At 39.7% G+C, this 20,024-nt stretch overlaps 1 protein-coding gene across 1 annotated transcript; it reads left to right on the forward strand.

Moving 5' to 3' along the window:
- Positions 1-5,574: 5,574 nt before the first annotated feature.
- On the forward strand, positions 5,575-19,688 carry LOC146318643 (pannexin-3-like). The gene is made up of 5 exons (XM_084730692.1): positions 5,575-5,688; positions 7,749-7,941; positions 13,865-14,007; positions 16,242-16,456; positions 17,793-19,688. The coding sequence occupies exons 2-5, from the start codon at positions 7,758-7,760 to the stop codon at positions 18,634-18,636; spliced, it is 1,386 nt and encodes a 461-aa protein (XP_084586818.1). The 5' UTR covers positions 5,575-5,688; positions 7,749-7,757; the 3' UTR covers positions 18,637-19,688.
- Positions 19,689-20,024: the final 336 nt, after the last annotated feature.

Here is a 20,024-nt window from a genome sequence, read left to right on the forward strand (position 1 = left end):
ACACTAGTGGTATCGTGAGCATAGACATATATACTTAGATGCCGCATTGAGCGGGTTGGTCCCTTGCTGCGATACGTCAGCGTGTCCGCCATATTGGATGTAGCAGAACTGCCCCATAAACTAATGCAAGGAAATGGACCGAACTTCATAAAGCGCCTTTCTACAAAGTGATTTAAATTAATGCCCTTTATTCACCCATTCACACACACACTAATATATTTGGGAAACAAATAGGCATCAAAAACAACATATGTAACTTTTAATGTGATGATTATAAATGTTTACTCCTTATATGTTTAGGACATAGGTAAGCACCAAACCAACATATATATTTTTCTAATGTTTTTATGAGTTTTTACAGCTATCAATGTACGTAACACTGTTATTGTGATGATAAATATTGAATTATTAATATTAAACATCTGTGTTTATAATAACCAGATCCTAAAACGTAGATGTGACAGGTGGGTTTTCTGAATAAAGAGCATGAACGTTTACATTTAACTGATTTTGATTAATCATTTTGCTATTCAGTGATTGATGAACATATATACATACATCTGTCTGTACAGGAGGAGCATGAACATAGACACATACATCTATCTGTACAGATATTGATTGATTGATTGATAAACATGTATTAGGTGTGCAACGGATCGCAGTTGATCCGTGTCCCGTACGGATCGCCATCTACAGATCGGCACGCATGTGATCCGTGGACCACATGTGAGCATCATGGTTTTACTGTCACTGTTACTTTTGTATAAGTTATAATACTCGAAATCTCAATGCAGAGTTACAGTGAACAGACAGGACAGATGCTGCTGTGTGCAGCGCATCTCTGTGAAGAGCGACTGATTTAAAAGCCGTCACATCGCCTTGAGTGAAATCCAGACTGTAACTTTTTTCACTGATGTAACTATGCTATCACCAAAGAAACAGATCATAAAACTGTGGTGTTCATTGAAACTTTGGTGATATCAGCTGTCTTAACTTCTACACAGCTCCACTCTGCTCACCGGTGCAGCTCTGTCTCACCCAGTCTGTGACACAGTGTGTCTGCTGATTGATCATGACTTCTAACCAATCAGATGTGCTGTGCTGTAGGCGGGACATTGAGCCAGACTACAGAGCGTAATTGTAGTAGTTGATCTAATATATGTGTAGTATATACATAGTACAGCACTGTATAAGTTTGAAGTTTTTAATATATTACCATTATCATTACTATTATCATTATTATTACATTACATAACTATGGTGATAATTACACAGACAAAGATTAAAGACAAGTGCATTTTTAAAATAATTTAACTCTAATCCCACCACTTTTTTCTTCTTTGCTGAGCCGAAAAATGATCCGATCCGTCACTCAAAACTGTGATATGATCCAAACCATGAGTTTTTTGACCCATTGCACCCCTAATGTATATACATACATATATCTATACAACTATATACCTACAGTCTGTGTGTGTATGTGTGTGTGTGTGTGTGTGTGTTTGTAAACTGAAAACCTTGGAAAAGAATGGTCTTGCACAACTTTTTCCATGTGTTGCCACTCTGCATGAATGAATAAGGTATATTCTCCGTTTGCTGTTGCCACATCCAATATGGCGACAACATCGACGTATGATTCAGCGCTCAATGCGGCGTCTACGTATATATGTCTATGATCGCAAGCACCGTATAGCTGCAATTTGCTGCAATTTGATAACAACGTTGACTGATTGGCCAATCAAATTTTGATGTGCAGTGACAGAACGCAAGAGCCCTGCAGTGTTTCGGCGCGAGCCCCAGGTGTTGTCACCAATGGAGTTTGCCCCTTTGACAGTGGTATTAACGCTAAACTAAGCTAGTTAAGTGCTAATGGAAACGTGATGGCTGCCGAATTTACATCTCCTACCGTTTACAAGTGATGGGTGAGTGTTACTTTTTACTCTGTTTAAAAGGGATACATTTATTGTGGCATTTAGTTTATGTAGCATTATTTATTGTTCTGGTTGTATATGTTTGGTATTGCTGGAGGGCAGTAGATGCTGATGCTGTGTTTCAATGTTGCTGACGCACTTTGACAGTGTCTGATGCCAGTTAATGTATATGAAGCATATTAAGTGAAAATTCGTTACCAAAAGGCCCTAACTGAAACCTGAAGGTAAGCTACTGAACATACTAATTATAGACGAATCTGGCAACCGCTTCTGTCACACTTTGTGTCTACTGGTTGGGTCTAAAAGGAACCCCAAATTTGCGAGTTCACTCTTGCGAGATCTTGCAGATCTGGGGTACTAAAATCAAAGGCAACATGTTCAAGTGAAAATAAACACTCTACACTCTATTCTAAGAGTTGTAAGTACCCTCTCTAAAATGGCTCAGGATTATAAAAACCTTAAAATATTGTTTATCTGTAGATGAAGAAGTACGTGGGGGTGAGCGGTTATGGTAAAAAAATATGTAATATATATGTATACTGTCATTTATATTTATAATGTAATAAATAATTATCATATTTAGTGGGGTCAACTGATCATTTGCGTAAAATTTGAAGAAATTCTCATAAGGTGTTGGTGAGATATCATACTAACTAGAATTACATGACCTAAAATAAAAAGCCTGCTGCCATGGCTGTCACCAGCATACGGTCATGAATGTGCACTCAAAATTGCGTCTGATTGGTCCGGGAATGTGCAAGACTAGCTCTGGACAAGATGCAGGTCGTGCACACACATGGGCACCCATACATGGAGGTGATCCCGTGATCCTGGTGGGGATAATTATAGTCATCCCAGGGGTAGCTGTGGTTCAGGAGGTAGAGAGGGTTGTCCACTAATCAGTAGGTTGCTGTCCGATGCCTGGCCCCTCCGGTCTGCATGTTGCAATGTCCTTGCAAGAAACTGAACCCCAAATTGGAAATATGTGTGTGAATAGATGAATTATAAAGCACTTTGATTGGATGGTAGACTAGAGAAGTGCTGTTTAAAATACAGTCCACTTACCATCTCATTAGGAATAAGGGTATCAAGGAAGTGTATCGATACATCTCCCTTTGTAGAAGGATTTTGTCCCTATTACAGCCTCTCTGTGGCATCTTCACTGTCTCAAAACTCTCATTCTCACTCATTCCTTGAAATGTGTCGTGAGCCTTTATTTTGCTGTCACCTCACAATCTGAGGGACAAAACAAAGTTATTGTCGCCGTTATAACTTCTAAACCCTGTGCATTGCTTGGGTATCAGAAAAGCCTTCAAACTGATGGATCCATCACTCAAACTGGACTTGCTAAATCCTATTTCATTGTCTCACTGGTGTCTGAAACAGCAACCAACAGAGCCTCTTACATTTATTTTACCACCAAGCTATTTTCAGGGTTATGTAGCTTACCGCAAATGTCATTTCTTACCAATCCTGTTACAAAAAAACAATACAAATATATTGATCTGCCCCTTATATCACAATTTGGGCAGGTTTATGCATTAAAACTACTTGGGTAGGTTTAGAATGAACCATGTTTGGGGTTACAGTAAGTACGTCACATTACCTGTGTCACGTGGCATCAGTGAAATGACCTACAGGCACATGTTATATACCTTAAAACTTTCAGTAACATTTTGGTTGGTTTTCACATGGGACATGACCAGAGTGTCCTGTATGAAACCTCCACCAAATGTGGACTATGTCCCTCTTTATATGACGTTGAAATCCCAGTGTGTCTCATACAGCTGCGGATGGGTTTACATTGAAGTCACTTGAAAGCCCAGTGCTAATGGGTACCATGCGTGTCTGTATGAGTCGCCAAGGGGTGGTGACAAAATATAGGTGTTTGATGAGTTGGGAATGAGAGTGGGCTGGATATTTCCTCCAGGAGTTGGTAGTGACCAAGAGATTTCTTTAAAATTTAGTCAACAAAAACTATTTGGCTGAAGTTTAGGGAAAGATTGTGGTCATTGTTCAAAGTGACGCTTAATGGCATTGGTAGACTTGAGAGAGCCTGTGTGAGAGCCAGTGGCAGAAAAAAATAAAATAAAAAGGGTATCAGCTTTATTCAGTGCAGTATATAGCACCGTATCGCATTTTCGCCCCTCAAGGGCCACCCTACAGGGCGCTTTGTAATGCTATGTCAGCTGGACTCTTAGATCCACCATCCAAGAGTGCATTTCATGTTTTATCTACCATAGGGGCATCCAAGATGGCACTTTTGCTGTGTTTCTTCAAATATGGCTTCCTGCGTTTGTAGCAGGGGGCAATATTTCGGAGTAGCTTCTTATACATGGTGGAACGAGGTGTTTGCAGTCTGCAAACTCACCGATAGATGCTACTAAAGCCTACATACTGACTGATTTTTTACATGGTAATGTGTGTAACTGTGCATTTTGTCTCCAAGTACTTCTGTTTGGGTCTAGGAAGAGATTAGAGCTGCACAATATATCGTTTGAGCATCGTCATTGCGATGTGCGTGTGTGCAATAGTCACATTGTGGGTCCTGCAATGTAGGAGGCAAATTAACTAAACCTGTTCTCATCTAATTTCAAGGGTACCTGACAGACACTGCACGCAGCGATCCACCAATCAAAGCAGACCACGCCCCTGCATATGGAGTGAGTCACAAGATCAGTGCAGGTTAATTGTCCACAAGATGGCAGCGGTGCAGCATAACATAAAGCCCTATTCAAGTCATCTGGTGAAAATTCCTGTATTTTTTCATATTGCAATATATATCGCAGGGTTAAAAAAAATTGCAATGTCAGTTTTTTCCAATATTGTGCAGTCCTAGAAGAGATCACTTCATAAGCTAATTGCTGATTACAGCAATCAAACTGTTTAAATGTACATATAAGCTGTGACTACTGTGTTTTTTTAACAGATGTGGGAAAATTTGAACCTGTCCTTTAAGCAGTCAACAAATGACCAATGCTGTTCTGGTGAAAACTGTTTTGTTTGGAGACAAACCATTTATAACGCTGAACTCCACATGACAAGTCTGATGACACACTGTCTCTGTCCTTGATTTATATCACAAACTTTAGAACTGAAAAATATAATTCACATCCCACACAGTGGCAAAAACCCAGAAAGTTCTTCTGTTTCATTTGTGTTTCTCATGTTTTCAGATTCAGAAACACCATGATAGAGCTCTTCCCATCCACAGAGGTGCTGCATGTCAGATTCACTCAATCAAAAATCATTTTTTTCCACACTGTTAGTTTCTCTCTCTCACACATACACTGCGAAGGTCAGAAACATGACATCCCTGTTGTATGGTACAGTATCTCAGCTCGCAGCAGCTCTGAGGCTGAAGTGCAGTAAAAATAGTCCCAGAATGACAGAGGCTGAAAAAGCCACAGGCGATGGTTCACTTGTTTGAAGTGGGCCACAGCCACCGTGCCTCACAGTGTGGACACACCAGAGAAACACACACACACACACGCACACACACATATACAGAACTGCACAGCCCAGTGTTGGGTACTGGAGGTCTGCTGCAGTCAGTGCCATCTGGGCGCCTACATGCTCCCAGATGTCCTCTCTGTAATTAGAGCCAGACCCGGCTCGGCCTGGTCCAACCCAGATCCAACCTCTCATTTACAGGGGCCCTCCCTGAATACTTAAGGAGCTTTCCAAGCCGGTGCAGGCCTTTAGAGGAACCCTGGCTCTGCAAACAGATTTCTAATAGAAGGCTGGAAGACTCAAGGTAAGTTAGCTTTCATAACATGTTGAGGATGTTTCCTTGGCATCGTGTTAACTGCATTTCTGATTGATTTTCCTCCTAATTGGAAAAGCAATCCACTACTCTGGAGATTTTTTTTTATAACTGTGGATTTACTTGGCCTTATTATATCCTATGTTGTGAAGAATGAGAGAGAAGAGAAGATACACTGTAAAAAATCATACTGGAATATAGTGAAATCAATTAATCTTAAACTTGACAAGTTTTATTTATTCAAGGTAATTAAACTTAAAATTACTAGTATTTATTTTCAGAACACTTCAGAACTTATAAACAAGAGCTCTTCTAATCTTTAACTTGTAATGATAAGTTGAATGTACTGTATATTGTTCAATCAACTTATTAAATTAAGGTTCTAAAGAAACATGATCGGCATACACTGTAAAAAGTATATTTCACTAATGTTTTGACAGTCCCTATCAGCTCTCTACTTTAGTGATGACAGTCTGTTTTTTTTGGATTATAACATCTTGAAATTACCTGCTATGCGTATTGAGTAAAAGCCTGTCCGTTGGGTTTCTCTTAGTATTGTGTGTCGTTGTGTCTTACATCATCACATTTTTTCCCCTGCAGTTGAGCCGCCATTTTCTCTTGGTGACTTGTAAGGAAGGTTAAGTCTAATGCAAGACAAAATTATATGTTGTGATTAAAAATGCATTGTGTTAGGTTTAAAATGATCCACCTGAATTGATTGTTTGTTTGTTTTTTTTATTGTTTTTTTTATTTTTTTATTTTTTGTGAACTCTGTTAAATTATAAGAAATATAATATATAATATATAGTATTATAAAAAATCTACTTCTCCTGAAACCGTACTATTAGGTTGTTCAGAAGCAGGATTCTACTCTTGGGTAAAGAAAATAATTAAGTTAATTTAAGTGTCATTAATGCAAAATGTTAATTAGAAAGCAATCATATTAATAAATACATCTGATTTAAAGCAGCTGTGTTTATGTTACTTATTAACTTGGTTTGAAGTAATAAGTTTTTTTTTTAGTTGGCCTAACAATTCTCTTTTCTAGTGTACTAGCAGACTTCCCAGCATGCATTGTTTGACAGTATATTCTACTAAGAGCCTTTTTTAAAAATAGTTTATAGTTTTTATAGTTATAGTCTCCAATACACTTTAAGTGATGGTTGCTAATTTTCACAATAATGAAACACTGTGAACCATGATGAATGTTAATATTGAACTCCTTATAATTAAAAAATATATTAAATTCATTTGGAGTGGTTTCACATATTAGTTGCAAACTTTCCTCAGGGACTAGGAACCATTGGAGGAGCTCGTTACATTTCCACTGCAGGGACCAGGGTCTAAATTAAGTTCTGGGGTCATTAATTTACAACCCCCCCCCCCCCACACACACACACACAGCTTTCCAAAGGTACAGCAAATTTGGGGGCAGGGCCTGTAGCACATAAAATTTCTGATTGGTTAGGTAATTACCATATTTTATTTTAGGCACCATTTTTAAAAACCTGCAGCAGTGCTCAATGATTCTGTTATCTCATAGTCGGCTGCAAAAATGATGTGTAAAAACTTACAGTGGACTAATTTGCCTAATCATCACAAGTTCCTGGAACTAAAAAGTTTGCGGTACTTTGTAAAAAGAAATCAAATTTGGTCGTGACGTCGTCAGTGTGACAAAGACTTGTTGGTTCAACTTAATATCTTAAAGGGACAGTTCTTCAGTGCCTTTGGAGTGAACTATCCCTTTAAGCTTACGGAATATGTTTTGAACACCAAGAACAATTGAACTATTAAATTTTAAAAGTTCATTTGTTTTGAGTAATTACAAAGTTACTTCAACTTCCAGCTTAAAAGTTTAAGGCAGCCTGGACACTAACTTTTTTGAAGTGAAAACAAATTGTTTATTTTTACAGTGTAGAGAAACACAATCAATGACATGTGACAGAGGTCATAAGCCTGTTTTGCACTAACAGCACTGAGAGCACACGATATCTTCCATTCCTGCTTGACCTTGTCAAAAAAACATAACCCTTTCTCTTATCACGCGGTAGGTGTTCAAAATGTCCATCGCCCAGGCGGCGGCCAAGGCCATGCTATCTGATGCCCTGCTGCAGAACAGCCCCGGGATAAACCGGCTCAACCACCTGGAGCTGGAGCTTCCCCTGGACAAGGTCATCAAGTTTGTGTCCGTGGGCCTCCCGCTGATGCTGGTGTGCATGGCCTTCGCCCGCGAGATCTCCCTGGGTGAGCAAGTCCCCATCTCACTTTTGCTCCTTTTTTTTAAATTTTTTTTTTTCAAACCATGTTAGGACATTTGTTTTGTATTCCACTGGCTTGTGCCCCTAATTACGGCCTATTTTCCTGAGTGCTTATCTTTTATTCCGCGGTTGTGTTTTGGCTTTGTGGTCTTTCTGTGCTGCACTTTTATGCAGTGTCCTCTGTAAAGTAATTGCACTGTTTGCCCTTGAATTGCTTATTATTTACCTGCTAAACTGCATTTAGTTGAACTTGTGATAAGGAGGAATATCATACATACTAATATAAAGATACTTATTATTCCTATGGCCTGTGCTATTTAATTCAAAGTTAACACAAGTGTACTGAGAAAGAAGTGACCTAAATGTGTTTTCTTTCAGGGCTGAGTTAAAAAGTCCTGAACCGTGACGAGGCTTTTATCTCCGCACTCAGATCTCCTCATCCCTCACAATCCCTACTCGAAGAGACTAAATATTAAGAGTAATAACAGTGAGAGCTGTAATTACACAGCACTTTCCTTTACACAATTAGAGTGCTGTGAAACAAGAGGAAGAAAACACTTAAACAACACCTATCATAAAAAGAAGACATTAACTGCTGACTCCATTCACAGCTCCTCAGAAAGAAACAATAATGATATGACAACACAAAATTATTGAAAATGCTAAATTGTACTTGGCTCCAACTCCATTCATGAGCTTATTGACTGTTCTTCTGTTTCATTTACTGCCACAAGTGTTTTAGACAAGGAGGAAAAACATGTTTTAAATCAAATTTGGTGGAATGAAACGCGCACGCAACCGTTGTGTTACAGAAGCCTGGGACGGCCGCACATACAAATAGCTTTTTAATGTCATTATCTTGAGATCAAGACTTAATTATCTCATTTTCTCATGGTAACAAATTACCCATTATCACCAGTCTTCAAGCTTTCCTGCCAAAATTTGTTTCCCAAGACGTTCCAGGAGCATTTGTTTTTTGGTAACATTGATTGAATATTCCTGCAAAATGTTCCCTGGATGTTAAAACGTCAAGTTTTTCCAACTGTTATTGTTACGTTTTCAGAACATTATGGGATAGTTAGTTGAATGTTCCAGTAGGGTTACATGAAGGTTTCCCCTCAATGTTATTTACCTAGAAGTTTTTCCGTCTTGAAAACATTATTGATGCATTTCCAGAACGTGTTGGAAAGGTTGATTGAATGTTCTAAGTAGGTTACTTGAACATTCACCCTTAAGGTTGGATAGATGTCTTTTTGTCACACATTCAACCTTACTAGAACATTCTAGGAAGATGAGCTGAATGTTCCCCAAAAATTAAAAAGAGTTTTTTCAGATGTAAAAGTAACATTCTCCCCACATTTTTTGAATGTTCCATTAAATGTTCTTCATATGTTAAAACAATGTTTTTTTCTGTTATAAAGCTTATGTAAAGGTTCCAGTCCGAGAACACTCTGTACATTTGTGCAACATTCTTAAAACACTGTGTGAGGGCTAACCAATGTCATTGCTAACATTCTTGGATGGTTCTTTGAATGTTCTAGGAGGGTTACGTGAAAGTTCACCCTTAATGCTCCCTAGATGTTACAATGTTAAAAAAGTTTTTTCAAGAGATGCACCAATTCCAATATTCTTGGTTGTGTCCGATTTCTGATTTTTTTAACTGTCAGTCTGTGAACAGCAGTCCGCTGTTGGCTAACATTAGCCTGAAGGGCTAGAAAGTTTATGGCTGTTTGGTGACACTGTCAGCTGCTCTGTCTCGTTGTAGACTCTGTCTTCTCTTTATCCTGTTCTTGGAATCTATGGCTAATACTGACTTCATGCAAGCATGTGTCTGAGTGTGTTTCTGTGATCAGCACTGTTGTAGGTGTGACGTTAAGGTCAGTGTCTGCTGTGTGCAGAGCATGTGTGTGAATATGATCGGCACAGAATCAGACCCGTGATGGTGGCCGGCTGGTCACCGGTCAGGGCCGGTCATTCAGAAAACGGTCCAGTTCTGGTCTCTGGCTGGTGGATCGGTGCATCTTTTTCTTTTTGATTATTATTGATGCATTTCCAGAAAGGTTCTGGAAAGGTTGATTGAATGTTCAAGGTTGCACGTTTCTGCGTACAGTTCTCTGGATGTTAAAACAGCAAGTTTTTCTGAAGTCAAATCAACGTCACTGTTATGTTATTAGAAAAAATGATCTGTTAATCGGTCATCAAGACTTTGCTCTATCAAGTGAAATTTGATAATTTTATGAGCTTGCTCCACATATTATCAGATATTCAAGTATATTATAGTATATTTAATTTTCAGGCTTTTATGTCTTAATATGTTTTATCAACTATAATACAGTCAAAGAATGTGGAAATAAAGCTTTGATTAAAGAGGAAAAAATCACATTTGGTGTTCGGTATAAGCACATTTTTTATGTTTTTTAAATGAATGATTATTTAAAAATGAATTATTGTTAATGTTACCAACAATCAATTTAGGAAAGTGCTTACAATATGCAATCCTTACCCACAATCATTCGAAGAACACAGAAAACATATCTAACGTGGCACAAGTGTTCAGCACCAGTGTGTTTCTGAGGAAGCTGACTCCCTTGACTTTGAACTAAACGTTGTCTCTTCAGAGCTGGTCTGCAATCAGCCCGGTGCTCCTGATGCTAATTGCCATGGGGGATGATTGAGAGCAGCGTTCACTAACGCTGGCACGCTGTAATTACAAGGCGAACTTCTTCTGTGGCAGCTCCCTCCTATTTGAGTCAAATGAGAGGATATGTTGATTAACCAGAGGGGGGGTGGCGTAGAACACGATGTGGTGGGGGCGTGCGCGGCTCGACTGATGGATCTTGGCTGCCTATCTGCCGGGTTGTCAGTTTCACAACAGTGCTTGATTGCGCTGCTGTCTGGAGTCTGGTTTACTTGCACCTGGACTCTCAGCCAAGAATTCTTGTACAAAGCACAAATGTGCGGATGATCTGCCAGCGTTAATTGGGGAGTGGGAGTAGGAGATAGGAGCAGTGGCAGAAATTTTAGGTTCCCTTGCTTTGCCAAATGCCTCACAGGGGTGGGGAGGCTGAGGGGGGAGAGAATATTTGACGAGATTTCATGAGACGGCACGCGCTGTTGTTTTGTATTTAGGCTGACTTGTCAACGCATGCGCCCACACATGCACTCACAAGCAAAATAGATTCCCACAGTAAGCTGCATGAGAACACAGCGGTGTCAGTTAGCATTAGAACTGCAGCACTCACTATAACTTCAACCCAAGCAAGTACCATCATTTTAGTGCTCAGAAAAATTTAAGATTAAACTCATGTAACATGATGTTCTTTTGCCTCATGTGGAATCCAAACACAAACATACTAATCACATTAAAAATCTGTTTTCACTGATTAGTTTAAAGTCCCCCTACACTCCAAAATATGTTTTTCTTTTTGTTCCTACAGCTGAATATTTGAGCTTCACTGTGCAGAGTTTAGTCCTAAAGGGCTGTTTTCACATTCGTCTGTTGAAAGTGGAAAGTTTCTCTTTGCTCAGAGAAAAGTCTGATTTTAAGGGCTGGGACTACAAGCATGATTTGTGACATCACAACCAGTTTGGAGGTCAATTTTAGTCCCTTTTGCTTATACAAGCATGTTGTGGAAACGTACACTGACAATGGACACAGTGAAATAGGTATTTTGTTCAACTGGAAGGTGCCTTACTTTAATGTGAAAATTATAACTTCTTTAATCAAAAAACAAAAAACATATCAGACACACATTATTGTTCCAGATTAGTTGTATATATGTCTTAAAGAGAGAGTGCACCCAAAAATGAAAAATTCAGTCATTATCTCACCGTTATGCTGACTGAAGGTCCGGTTTATTTTGTTAGTCTGCAAAACTCTGCTGGAGTTTCACAGGAAAACGATGTTGCAGAATCTCCCAAACATTGTAAGTGAATGGTGACCAGTTTTCAAACGTAAAAAGCAACCAAAAACCCATAAAATGCCTCCACACAGTTAATCTGGCGTAATCCACGTCTCCGAAAGAACAGACAGGCACATCGCCATACCACACACACCCAGTTCAGATGGTGTGCACGCACACATGAACGTGGCTCCAAGCTAAGGATCTACAGTGAAGATTTATGCTAAAAACATGGTGTAAATGACATCTGTCATGTCAACTTGTCGTGTCAGAGCTTTAGGAGGTCTGGATTAACCCAGACAAGTACGGAGGCACTTCATGTTTTTTCTACTGTTTTTTTTCCCATTTAGAAATTGGACATACAACTTTAAGAACCTTTGTAGAAACTATATAGTGTCATATTACACTGTGTTATTATGTGGCTGCCAGTAATGGATGAACCAACCACTGACCATCTGTCTTCATCATTAGCCTTGCCATCTTGCCCTCCAATAAAATCTACTTTTAATTCAAAACAAGTTTCAATATATGCCATTACAAATTTATTATGGCATATTTGCGTATTGCAAGTTTAAAAACGAACAAACAAACCCATGGAGCTGGGGCAGGGGGAAATACTTGGAGAAAAAAGTCAAAATCTCTTAGATAAAAGTTGTAAATTTACTAGGAAAAAACTTGGATGTTATCTGAGATTTAAATTGTAAATTTGTGAGGGTAGAAAAAAAATCTCAGATTGAAGTGGTAAAGTTACGAGAAAACCTCACAGACTTATGAGGAAAAAAAACTTGAACATTCTTTGAGCTCAAGATTATAAATTTACAAGAAAAACATTGAAAATTTATGAGAAAAAAACTCAGATATTCTTTGATTAAAGTGGTAAAACAAAATATGGATACTTACAAGAACAAAAGTTGAATATTCTGAGATTACAGTCTGAGAAAAAAAAAATCTGAAATTCTCTATGATTTAATTCACAGATTTATGTCAAGGCCAGGCAAATGAATAGATATAAAGATTAAAAGCATAACATACATTAAAAAAATGATTTTCCATAACATAATCAATTTCCATATGTAGTTTAATATAGCTCTATCCGTACTGTCTTGATGAAAAGGTGAATGTTGAATAGTATGGCTTGTCTTTCTAGTGCCATCTTGTATTCACATACAGTATATATAGTATACCATGGCAACCATATGATACACTAACCAACAGTGACAATTACATACATGTTTAGTTTGAGTTCTGTGTAAGCCTAAAAATACTGCACTCTTTTCTATATATGTACAAGGTCACTTTTAAAATGAATACACTCCATCATAACCTCAGCTGCCATAATTACATTTTAGGTGTCACTATCAATATGTTAAAATGTGGCTGATTAATTACATACACTCATATATAATTGGAGCATGTAATAGTTGCCTGTAATGAGGTGGACTGGCAGCAGAAATCACATCCTGACAGTAATTTAGAGGCAGTATGTTTCTACTTACAGACAGCGGGGCAGATGTGGAGGCTGCTTGTAAAAAAATAGAAGCTCCGAGTTTCTGCTGCGAGGCTCGGTAATAGGTGGGGCACACCCGTGGTGCGTTCCCTCCCGAGCTCTCTGTTTAAGGGTGGAGCACCCTTTGGAAATGACAGATGGGTGCGGAACATGGATTCAAGTGGTTGGACTACATGTGGTTATATCAAGGTGAACTAAATATAAGGTGGAGGAGCCCAATTTTGGGATGGAGTCAGGCGGGGCTTTTAAATGCCAGGTTGCCATTTGGAAACATATGATTTCTCCAGTGAAATTCTGTCAAGAACTAAACAGAAAAGGGCATGCAGACACTCACATGGACATGTCTGGTAGTGGACCTCCAGTACAGTGTGTGAGAGAGATATCAAGTGCTTAGACACTGCTTACAGGCAAACTGATAAAACAGGATCAAAGGCGACTGCAGACAGTAATTCCCCATATAAGCAGATAATGTTACAGATGAACATTTGTTTATTCTGCAGGGCCTCAGATCAGCTGTTTCCCTCCCAGCAATTTCACCATCAAGCAGGCCAGTTATGTCGACACGTACTGCTGGGACTCTCTCATGCACCATGAGTTTGACAGCAACGGGAACTTTGAGGAGCGCTCTCTCTGGGTACATAAAGTAAGTTGAGATACTGATCAAGCTTATTTAACTTGTAATTTCCAATTAGAGTAGCTGGAGATGTTAAACTGCTGAAACATTTTCCCCCTGCACTGTGTGTGCAAAACTTCAGTTGAAAATGTTTGTGGACATCTCTAATACAAAGCAGGGAACCGTATTTGTTGCTAAATCATTTGCAAAATATTCATATTCTGTCCACTTAACATTTTAAGAGTAACTTAGTTCAAGGAATTTTGAACCTGGACCCTGTTTTCCCATGCTTTTTGTGTTTAGGGGCAAAATTGAAACTAAAGCACTAGCACACATAGGGAAGTGTGTAGGTATTACTGTACCTAAATCACCAAGACTGTGCATGACAGAGGACCACACAACAACCAAATATATCAAAAGAATTAACCTGATACGGCAGATGCTTTGTTAAACAGAACCATCTGGGAAACTGTCCTTGGAAACGGTTTGGAAAAGGACAGGCACTTTCAAAAAAAAAAAAAAAAACTCTTGGTAGGCGACTGGATGAAGCATCTGTCTGTCATGTCTAACATGGGCTCACTTCAACCAACAGAGCCAGTTTGTAAATCAAACTCTTGACAAAGTCGGTCAGGAGAGGAGCAAAAACACCTTTTCCATGAAGAAAAACCTTCAGTGCTTAACATTTTTGATATAACTGATATTATCACAGTATCTATGCGAACCTCTTCGCCGCCATTGTTTGATCGAGACAAATCGCTTCCATGGACACTTCTCGATGTTGTCACACTTAAAACCATGGTTGTAGCTGCCAGTGGTTCCTCGGAGGACACTGATTGGCTGCACCACTGCAAGATGGATTCTCGCACAAATTAAAAACTGTTAATTACTGATAGATGATAGATGTGAGAACTTAAAGAGGACATGGGGAGTATGTGTATTCATTATGGGCCTTTGGATATCATACTGTCTAGTAATAGTAATGTCTCTGTATATCCAAATAAATAAAAACCTAATTATAAAAATAATGTCCCTCTGGTCAACTGAGCACCAGCAATGGTACGTTCACCAAAAGTGTTTTTGCCACTGACAGGTTCAGATTGTTATTCTAAGTGTCTGACCACATTATGGAAATTATCTCTACAGAGATAGAGCTTTTTTTTTAAATAGTAAGACACTTTTTGTTTTAGGAGAAAAAGCTGTTGTATTGCTCTTGCCAAAATGACCAGACTTCCCTTACATAACTGTAATTTTAACATTCTCATCTTCATTCAGACTCAACAGAAACAGAAATAAAACTCACCCAAACCATCTTGGCCTGTCTTTCCACTGTTCCAACAATCACCTAGTCTGGCTTGGTCGAAATAAACCCATAATTCACTGTGTTAGATGTGAAAATTTCCGGAGAGGAGTGTAGGAGAGGATGGACATCAGAGAAGCGGAATATTTTCACATCTAACACAGTGATTTAAGTGCGTGATTGTTGGAATATTGAACAGACTTGAGTTGGTGAGATTTATTTATTTTCTGTCACATTTAAGTGAAGGTGGCAATTATTGTAGATTATTTTTGGGTCTTTATTGGAGAGGACAGGTTGTAGATAGACAGGAAACGGGGGAACGAGTGGAGAGAAGACATAAAGTAAAGGGCCACAAGGCTGGAATCAAACCCATGGCTACTGCTGAGGACTCAGCCTCTGTATATGGGCCATACACTCTTCCAGTTGAGCTACCATGGCGCCAGTGATGCCAGTGTTAAAATTACAGTTTTGCAAAGGAAGTCTGGCCTGTTTGGCAACTATTTCTGGTTAAACAAAATATATTGCACTCTTTAAAAAAGTTCTGTCTCTGTAGTGATCCGTTCATAATTTTGACTTAGAGTAACAATCTGAGCCTGTCAGTGGCAAAAACAAGCACTTTTAGTTGACCTATTTTGGTAGTGCCCAGTTAGTACGAGGGATTACATTGTAACTCAATTTTGCGTCTGATGGCTGCAGTGGTCTTGCTCAGTACTGGACCAATTTTAAAAGTTGTTGTCTACATCAGTCACAATACACAAAAAGAATGGGGAAAATAGGTTCAAAAATACTGGTTACCCGTCAAGGCCCAGCCACAAAAAGTAGCTCTAAACTGGGAATAATAGCTGTCCATTTATAATACTGGGTTGTGAAGCCACTGTTTATATGAGTCATCTGCCTCTTCCAACTTTTTCCTGCCACTTTGCCTTTTCTTTCTCTCCGTCTGCATCTCATCTCATTTTCCGTCCAGATGTTCCCCTACTCTCTCCTGGCCATGGCCGTGCTGATGTACCTGCCGGCTCTGATCTGGCGCCAGCTCGTCATGCCCACGCTGGGCTCCGACCTGCTCTTCATAATTGACGAACTGGACAAGTCGTACAACCGCTCCGTCCGCCTGGCTCAGAACATCCTGGATATGCGCCAGAACACCAAGAACCCCCTTACATTTCAGGCCGAACTGCAAAGGTAAGACGCCAGCGACTGCTGGCTTGCAGCAGGAATATTCATCACTCTTTATGTCTGCTTCAAATTAAATGTTTCCATATCCATGATCATGTTTTCATGCCAGTGAGAAATGTTGCTTAGAGGCTGCAGAGGTAATCTGACGCTGTCATTTTGAATCGCTTGGTAAACTGAGAAAATGTGCTTTGCGAAAGTGAAGGGTACACGCTTAGAAATCAGGCTTCCAGAAGGGTTCTTCCTGAAGGGCTGAGGTTCTACTTAGAGCCATTATCTTTTGAAAAATCCTTTTTGAAGAAAGGGTTTGTCAAGAGTTCCCTTTAAGTCTAATAGTTTCTTAAGTCTCTAGTGGAAATATACTTGCTTTTAACTACGCGTTTGCATACGCACCCCTACATATCCCCACGCATCCCTATGCTTCATGGCTGCCTCACGTATCCTGCGCCCATTTGGAGAGATGGTTGTGCGTGTCCTCAGAAATTAACGCTACACATATGCGAACACAAACATGGTCAAACAGCAAGTATATCTCTGGCCTAAGGGTTCCAAGAAAATTTTTCATCATTCTACATTTTTGGAAGAGTTCTTGAAATCCCTGAAGAATTCTTTCAGGGTTTTTGTACCATATTATAAAAAAAGGTTTTCTGTAGAACCCCTGGAGTCAGTTCTAGATAAAATCCTTGTAATATAAAAAGGTTCTTCATAGAGCTGCTGGAGTAGGTTCTAGATAAACCCTTGGAATATAAAAAGGTTCTTGGTAGAACTCCCTGAGTGTGTGCCAGATAAAACATTGGGAATATAAAAAGGTTTGCATTAGAGTCAAACTGAGTGTGTTCTTATTAGCACCCTTAAAAGGTGGAAAGGTTTCAAAAATAAAACCCTCATATAAAGTTCTTGGTGGAACTGTTATACCAAAGAAGTGTTTTCTGTAGAAACTCTTATTGAGGGTTCTGCATGAGACCTTTCACAAATGGTTCTAGGTATAAACCCTTCATGTTGGGGTCGTGGTAGAATTCTCTGAAAGAATTCCAAGTGGAACCTTTATCAAAGGTTCTATTGGGGACCATAAGCTGAAGAACTCTTTATGGCTCTGGTTGGCACCTTTATTTCTCAGAGTGTAATGTTTTCTTCCCCCTCAGCAGCTCTCCTTGATACACCCTTGCACAAGGCTCATGACCTCCAGCAGTCTCAGTGGAGGACTGGCTGTTTTCATGGGCAACTCCTTGTAGCCAAAAGTAGAAGTTTGTGGTTGGGCTGGGACACTCCCAGCTGGGAAAATGTGTAGCTGTAAGAACATGAAGCAGAACACGGTGCTGATTTTCTTTTCCTTGTGCAATTGCAGAGCCAAGAAGAAGAGATACTTTGAGTACCCTCTGCTGGAGAGATACATGCAGTGCAAACAAAACTCCTACTTCCTCGTCAGCATGCTTTTCCTGCGGGGCTTCCTCCTCCTGACCTTCATGACTGCTGCCTGTCTCTACCTCGCCTACTTCCACCTCTCTGCCTTCCTGCAGGACGAGTTCAGCTGCTTCGTCCGCACGGGCATGCTGCGCGATCAGAACTGGGTTCCTGAACTTGTCCAGTGTAAAATGATCGGCCAGTTGGTTTTTCAGGTGATAAGCGTGGCCAACGGCGCCATCTACCTCCTGCTGGCTCCGATAGTCCTCTTCAGCCTGATCCGGCTTTTCGTTTGGGACACCACATTCGTCTCCGTCTACGAGGTCCTCCCGGCACTCGATATTATCAACCCTCGTAGGCTCGGCTGCCCGTTGAACGACCTCAACGTCCTTCTGCTGTTCTTGCGTGCCAACGTGGCACACCTGAAGTCCTATGGGCCGGTGAGGGCACTGTGCTCGCTGGCGCCACCGCAGGTGGGCAACACAACCGCGGGGCAGGGCTTGAACGCAATGCTGACCCAAGAGGAGATAGAAGAGCGTGAAGAGGCTGCGATGGAGCTGGCAGAGGAAGTGGAGGAGGCCAAGGAGGAGGGGAAGCTCAGCCTGGTGGATATCATGACTATTCTGGGAGCGGCACAGGGAAAAGTGGTAAACTGCAGTGAGAAGAGGCCTCTTGTGGAGCAGAGTATGAGCCTTGGTACTGTAACACTTATCTACTCTCTCAAACGTATTCTTCTAGTGGCTGTTTTTGTCTACATCATTTGGGATGTACAGAAAATTATTAAGTGACCTGCAGACTACAGATACAGACCCTGTAAATGAATAGCAAGTGTTTGAAATATAAGTTAGGAGAAGCAGTTCTCACAGAACAGCCACTGAATACAGAATAAGGTCAAATCCAATCAACCTGAGAAGACACTTTGAGAAACTTGAAAAACAAGCACAGGCAGTGAATTCAAATAACTTTGTCATTTTTTTCTCTCTATTGTCTGTAACAATAATTGGTACCACTTTACAATAATACTACCCTTAAAATAATCTATAAATGTATATAATTAAATTATTGATTAGGTTGTAAACACTTTATATTCATTTATTAGCTATTGCAATTATGTAAAAAGGGCAACAGGGACATTTTATTGCCAAATAGTGAGCCCACAGTAATGTTAAACATCAGATCACATTGCTAACTTACTTTACTTTGTCTTCTCCATCAGCCAGCCATCACATAATAGGTTACTAGTGTTTAGCCACCATTGTGTTAATAGTCAGAAAGGTTCATTTGACACGTCAGATTAACATTAAATTGCCAGATTTATTATATATTGTTGACATCTTGACATTTTCAGCATTCGCCATTTTACCCTTTTGCAATAAGGTTCCCTTTTGCCAGTTATAAATTATGTCATTAATTAATGGTGATATATTTTACACTTCACAATTCACCATATTCAAAGGCAGCCATTTTCCTTTGACATCACACTCAGGGTGCGAAGATCAAATGCTGTTATCAAAAGGATAATATTGCACTGTTGTCTTGCAGGTTTTAAGTTGTGTTAAATGTGAGAAATCTGACAAATCGTTATCATGTCACTGACTCATGATTGATCAACAGCTGAACAGACAATGGATACTTAAAATATGGAGGGATATAAAGCTATACTTCAAGGTAAAACAACATACTCAAAAACCCGTTTGCTACTGTTATACAATGGTCATTGTTGGTATTAACCTCCTCCAAGCTAATGTTAAATGCTAATGTGTAAATTTTGAAATATTAATGCCCTATAGGCCTGTCCTATCATTTCAATCATCATTGTTACTTGCACAAGGTTGGCCCCTGGATTGCATTACTTGCGTGAGTCTGTTTATTCACATTAAACAGCCAGCCAGCTCATGAGCAACTTGCTAAGAGCCAGTGAGCACCAGCCAGCTAGCACTGGCTTTGTATGTACGAATGTATTTGTGTGTCAGCCTCTGAGAGCACCCACGAGAGAATACGCTTCTTTCTGTTATTTCCCTTCAGTCTCTCTTGTTTATCTTCTCTCCTCTCTGTACGTTCATTAAGTAACTTAAAGTATATTTAACCTCCAGTTAGCAGTCAACATGGACGGACCACAGACGAATTACAAGAAACACTGAAGGTTGACTCTTCTGTGGGTCGCTGCTGCAGACAG

Source organism: Lutjanus erythropterus, chromosome 11 (genome assembly GCF_056507025.1).
Source record: "Lutjanus erythropterus isolate fLutEry1 chromosome 11, fLutEry1.hap2, whole genome shotgun sequence".
Taxonomy (NCBI): Eukaryota; Metazoa; Chordata; class Actinopteri; order Lutjaniformes; family Lutjanidae; genus Lutjanus; species Lutjanus erythropterus.

Coding starts and splice junctions, on each gene's coding strand:
- LOC146318643 (XM_084730692.1), top strand. CDS start 7,758: ATGTCCATCGCCCAGGCGGCGGCCAAGGCCATGCTATCTGATGCCCTG. Junction 7,942..13,864: donor CGCCCGCGAGATCTCCCTGG/GTGAGCAAGTCC, acceptor TTTATTCTGCAG/GGCCTCAGATCAGCTGTTTC. Junction 16,457..17,792: donor TTTCAGGCCGAACTGCAAAG/GTAAGACGCCAG, acceptor GTGCAATTGCAG/AGCCAAGAAGAAGAGATACT.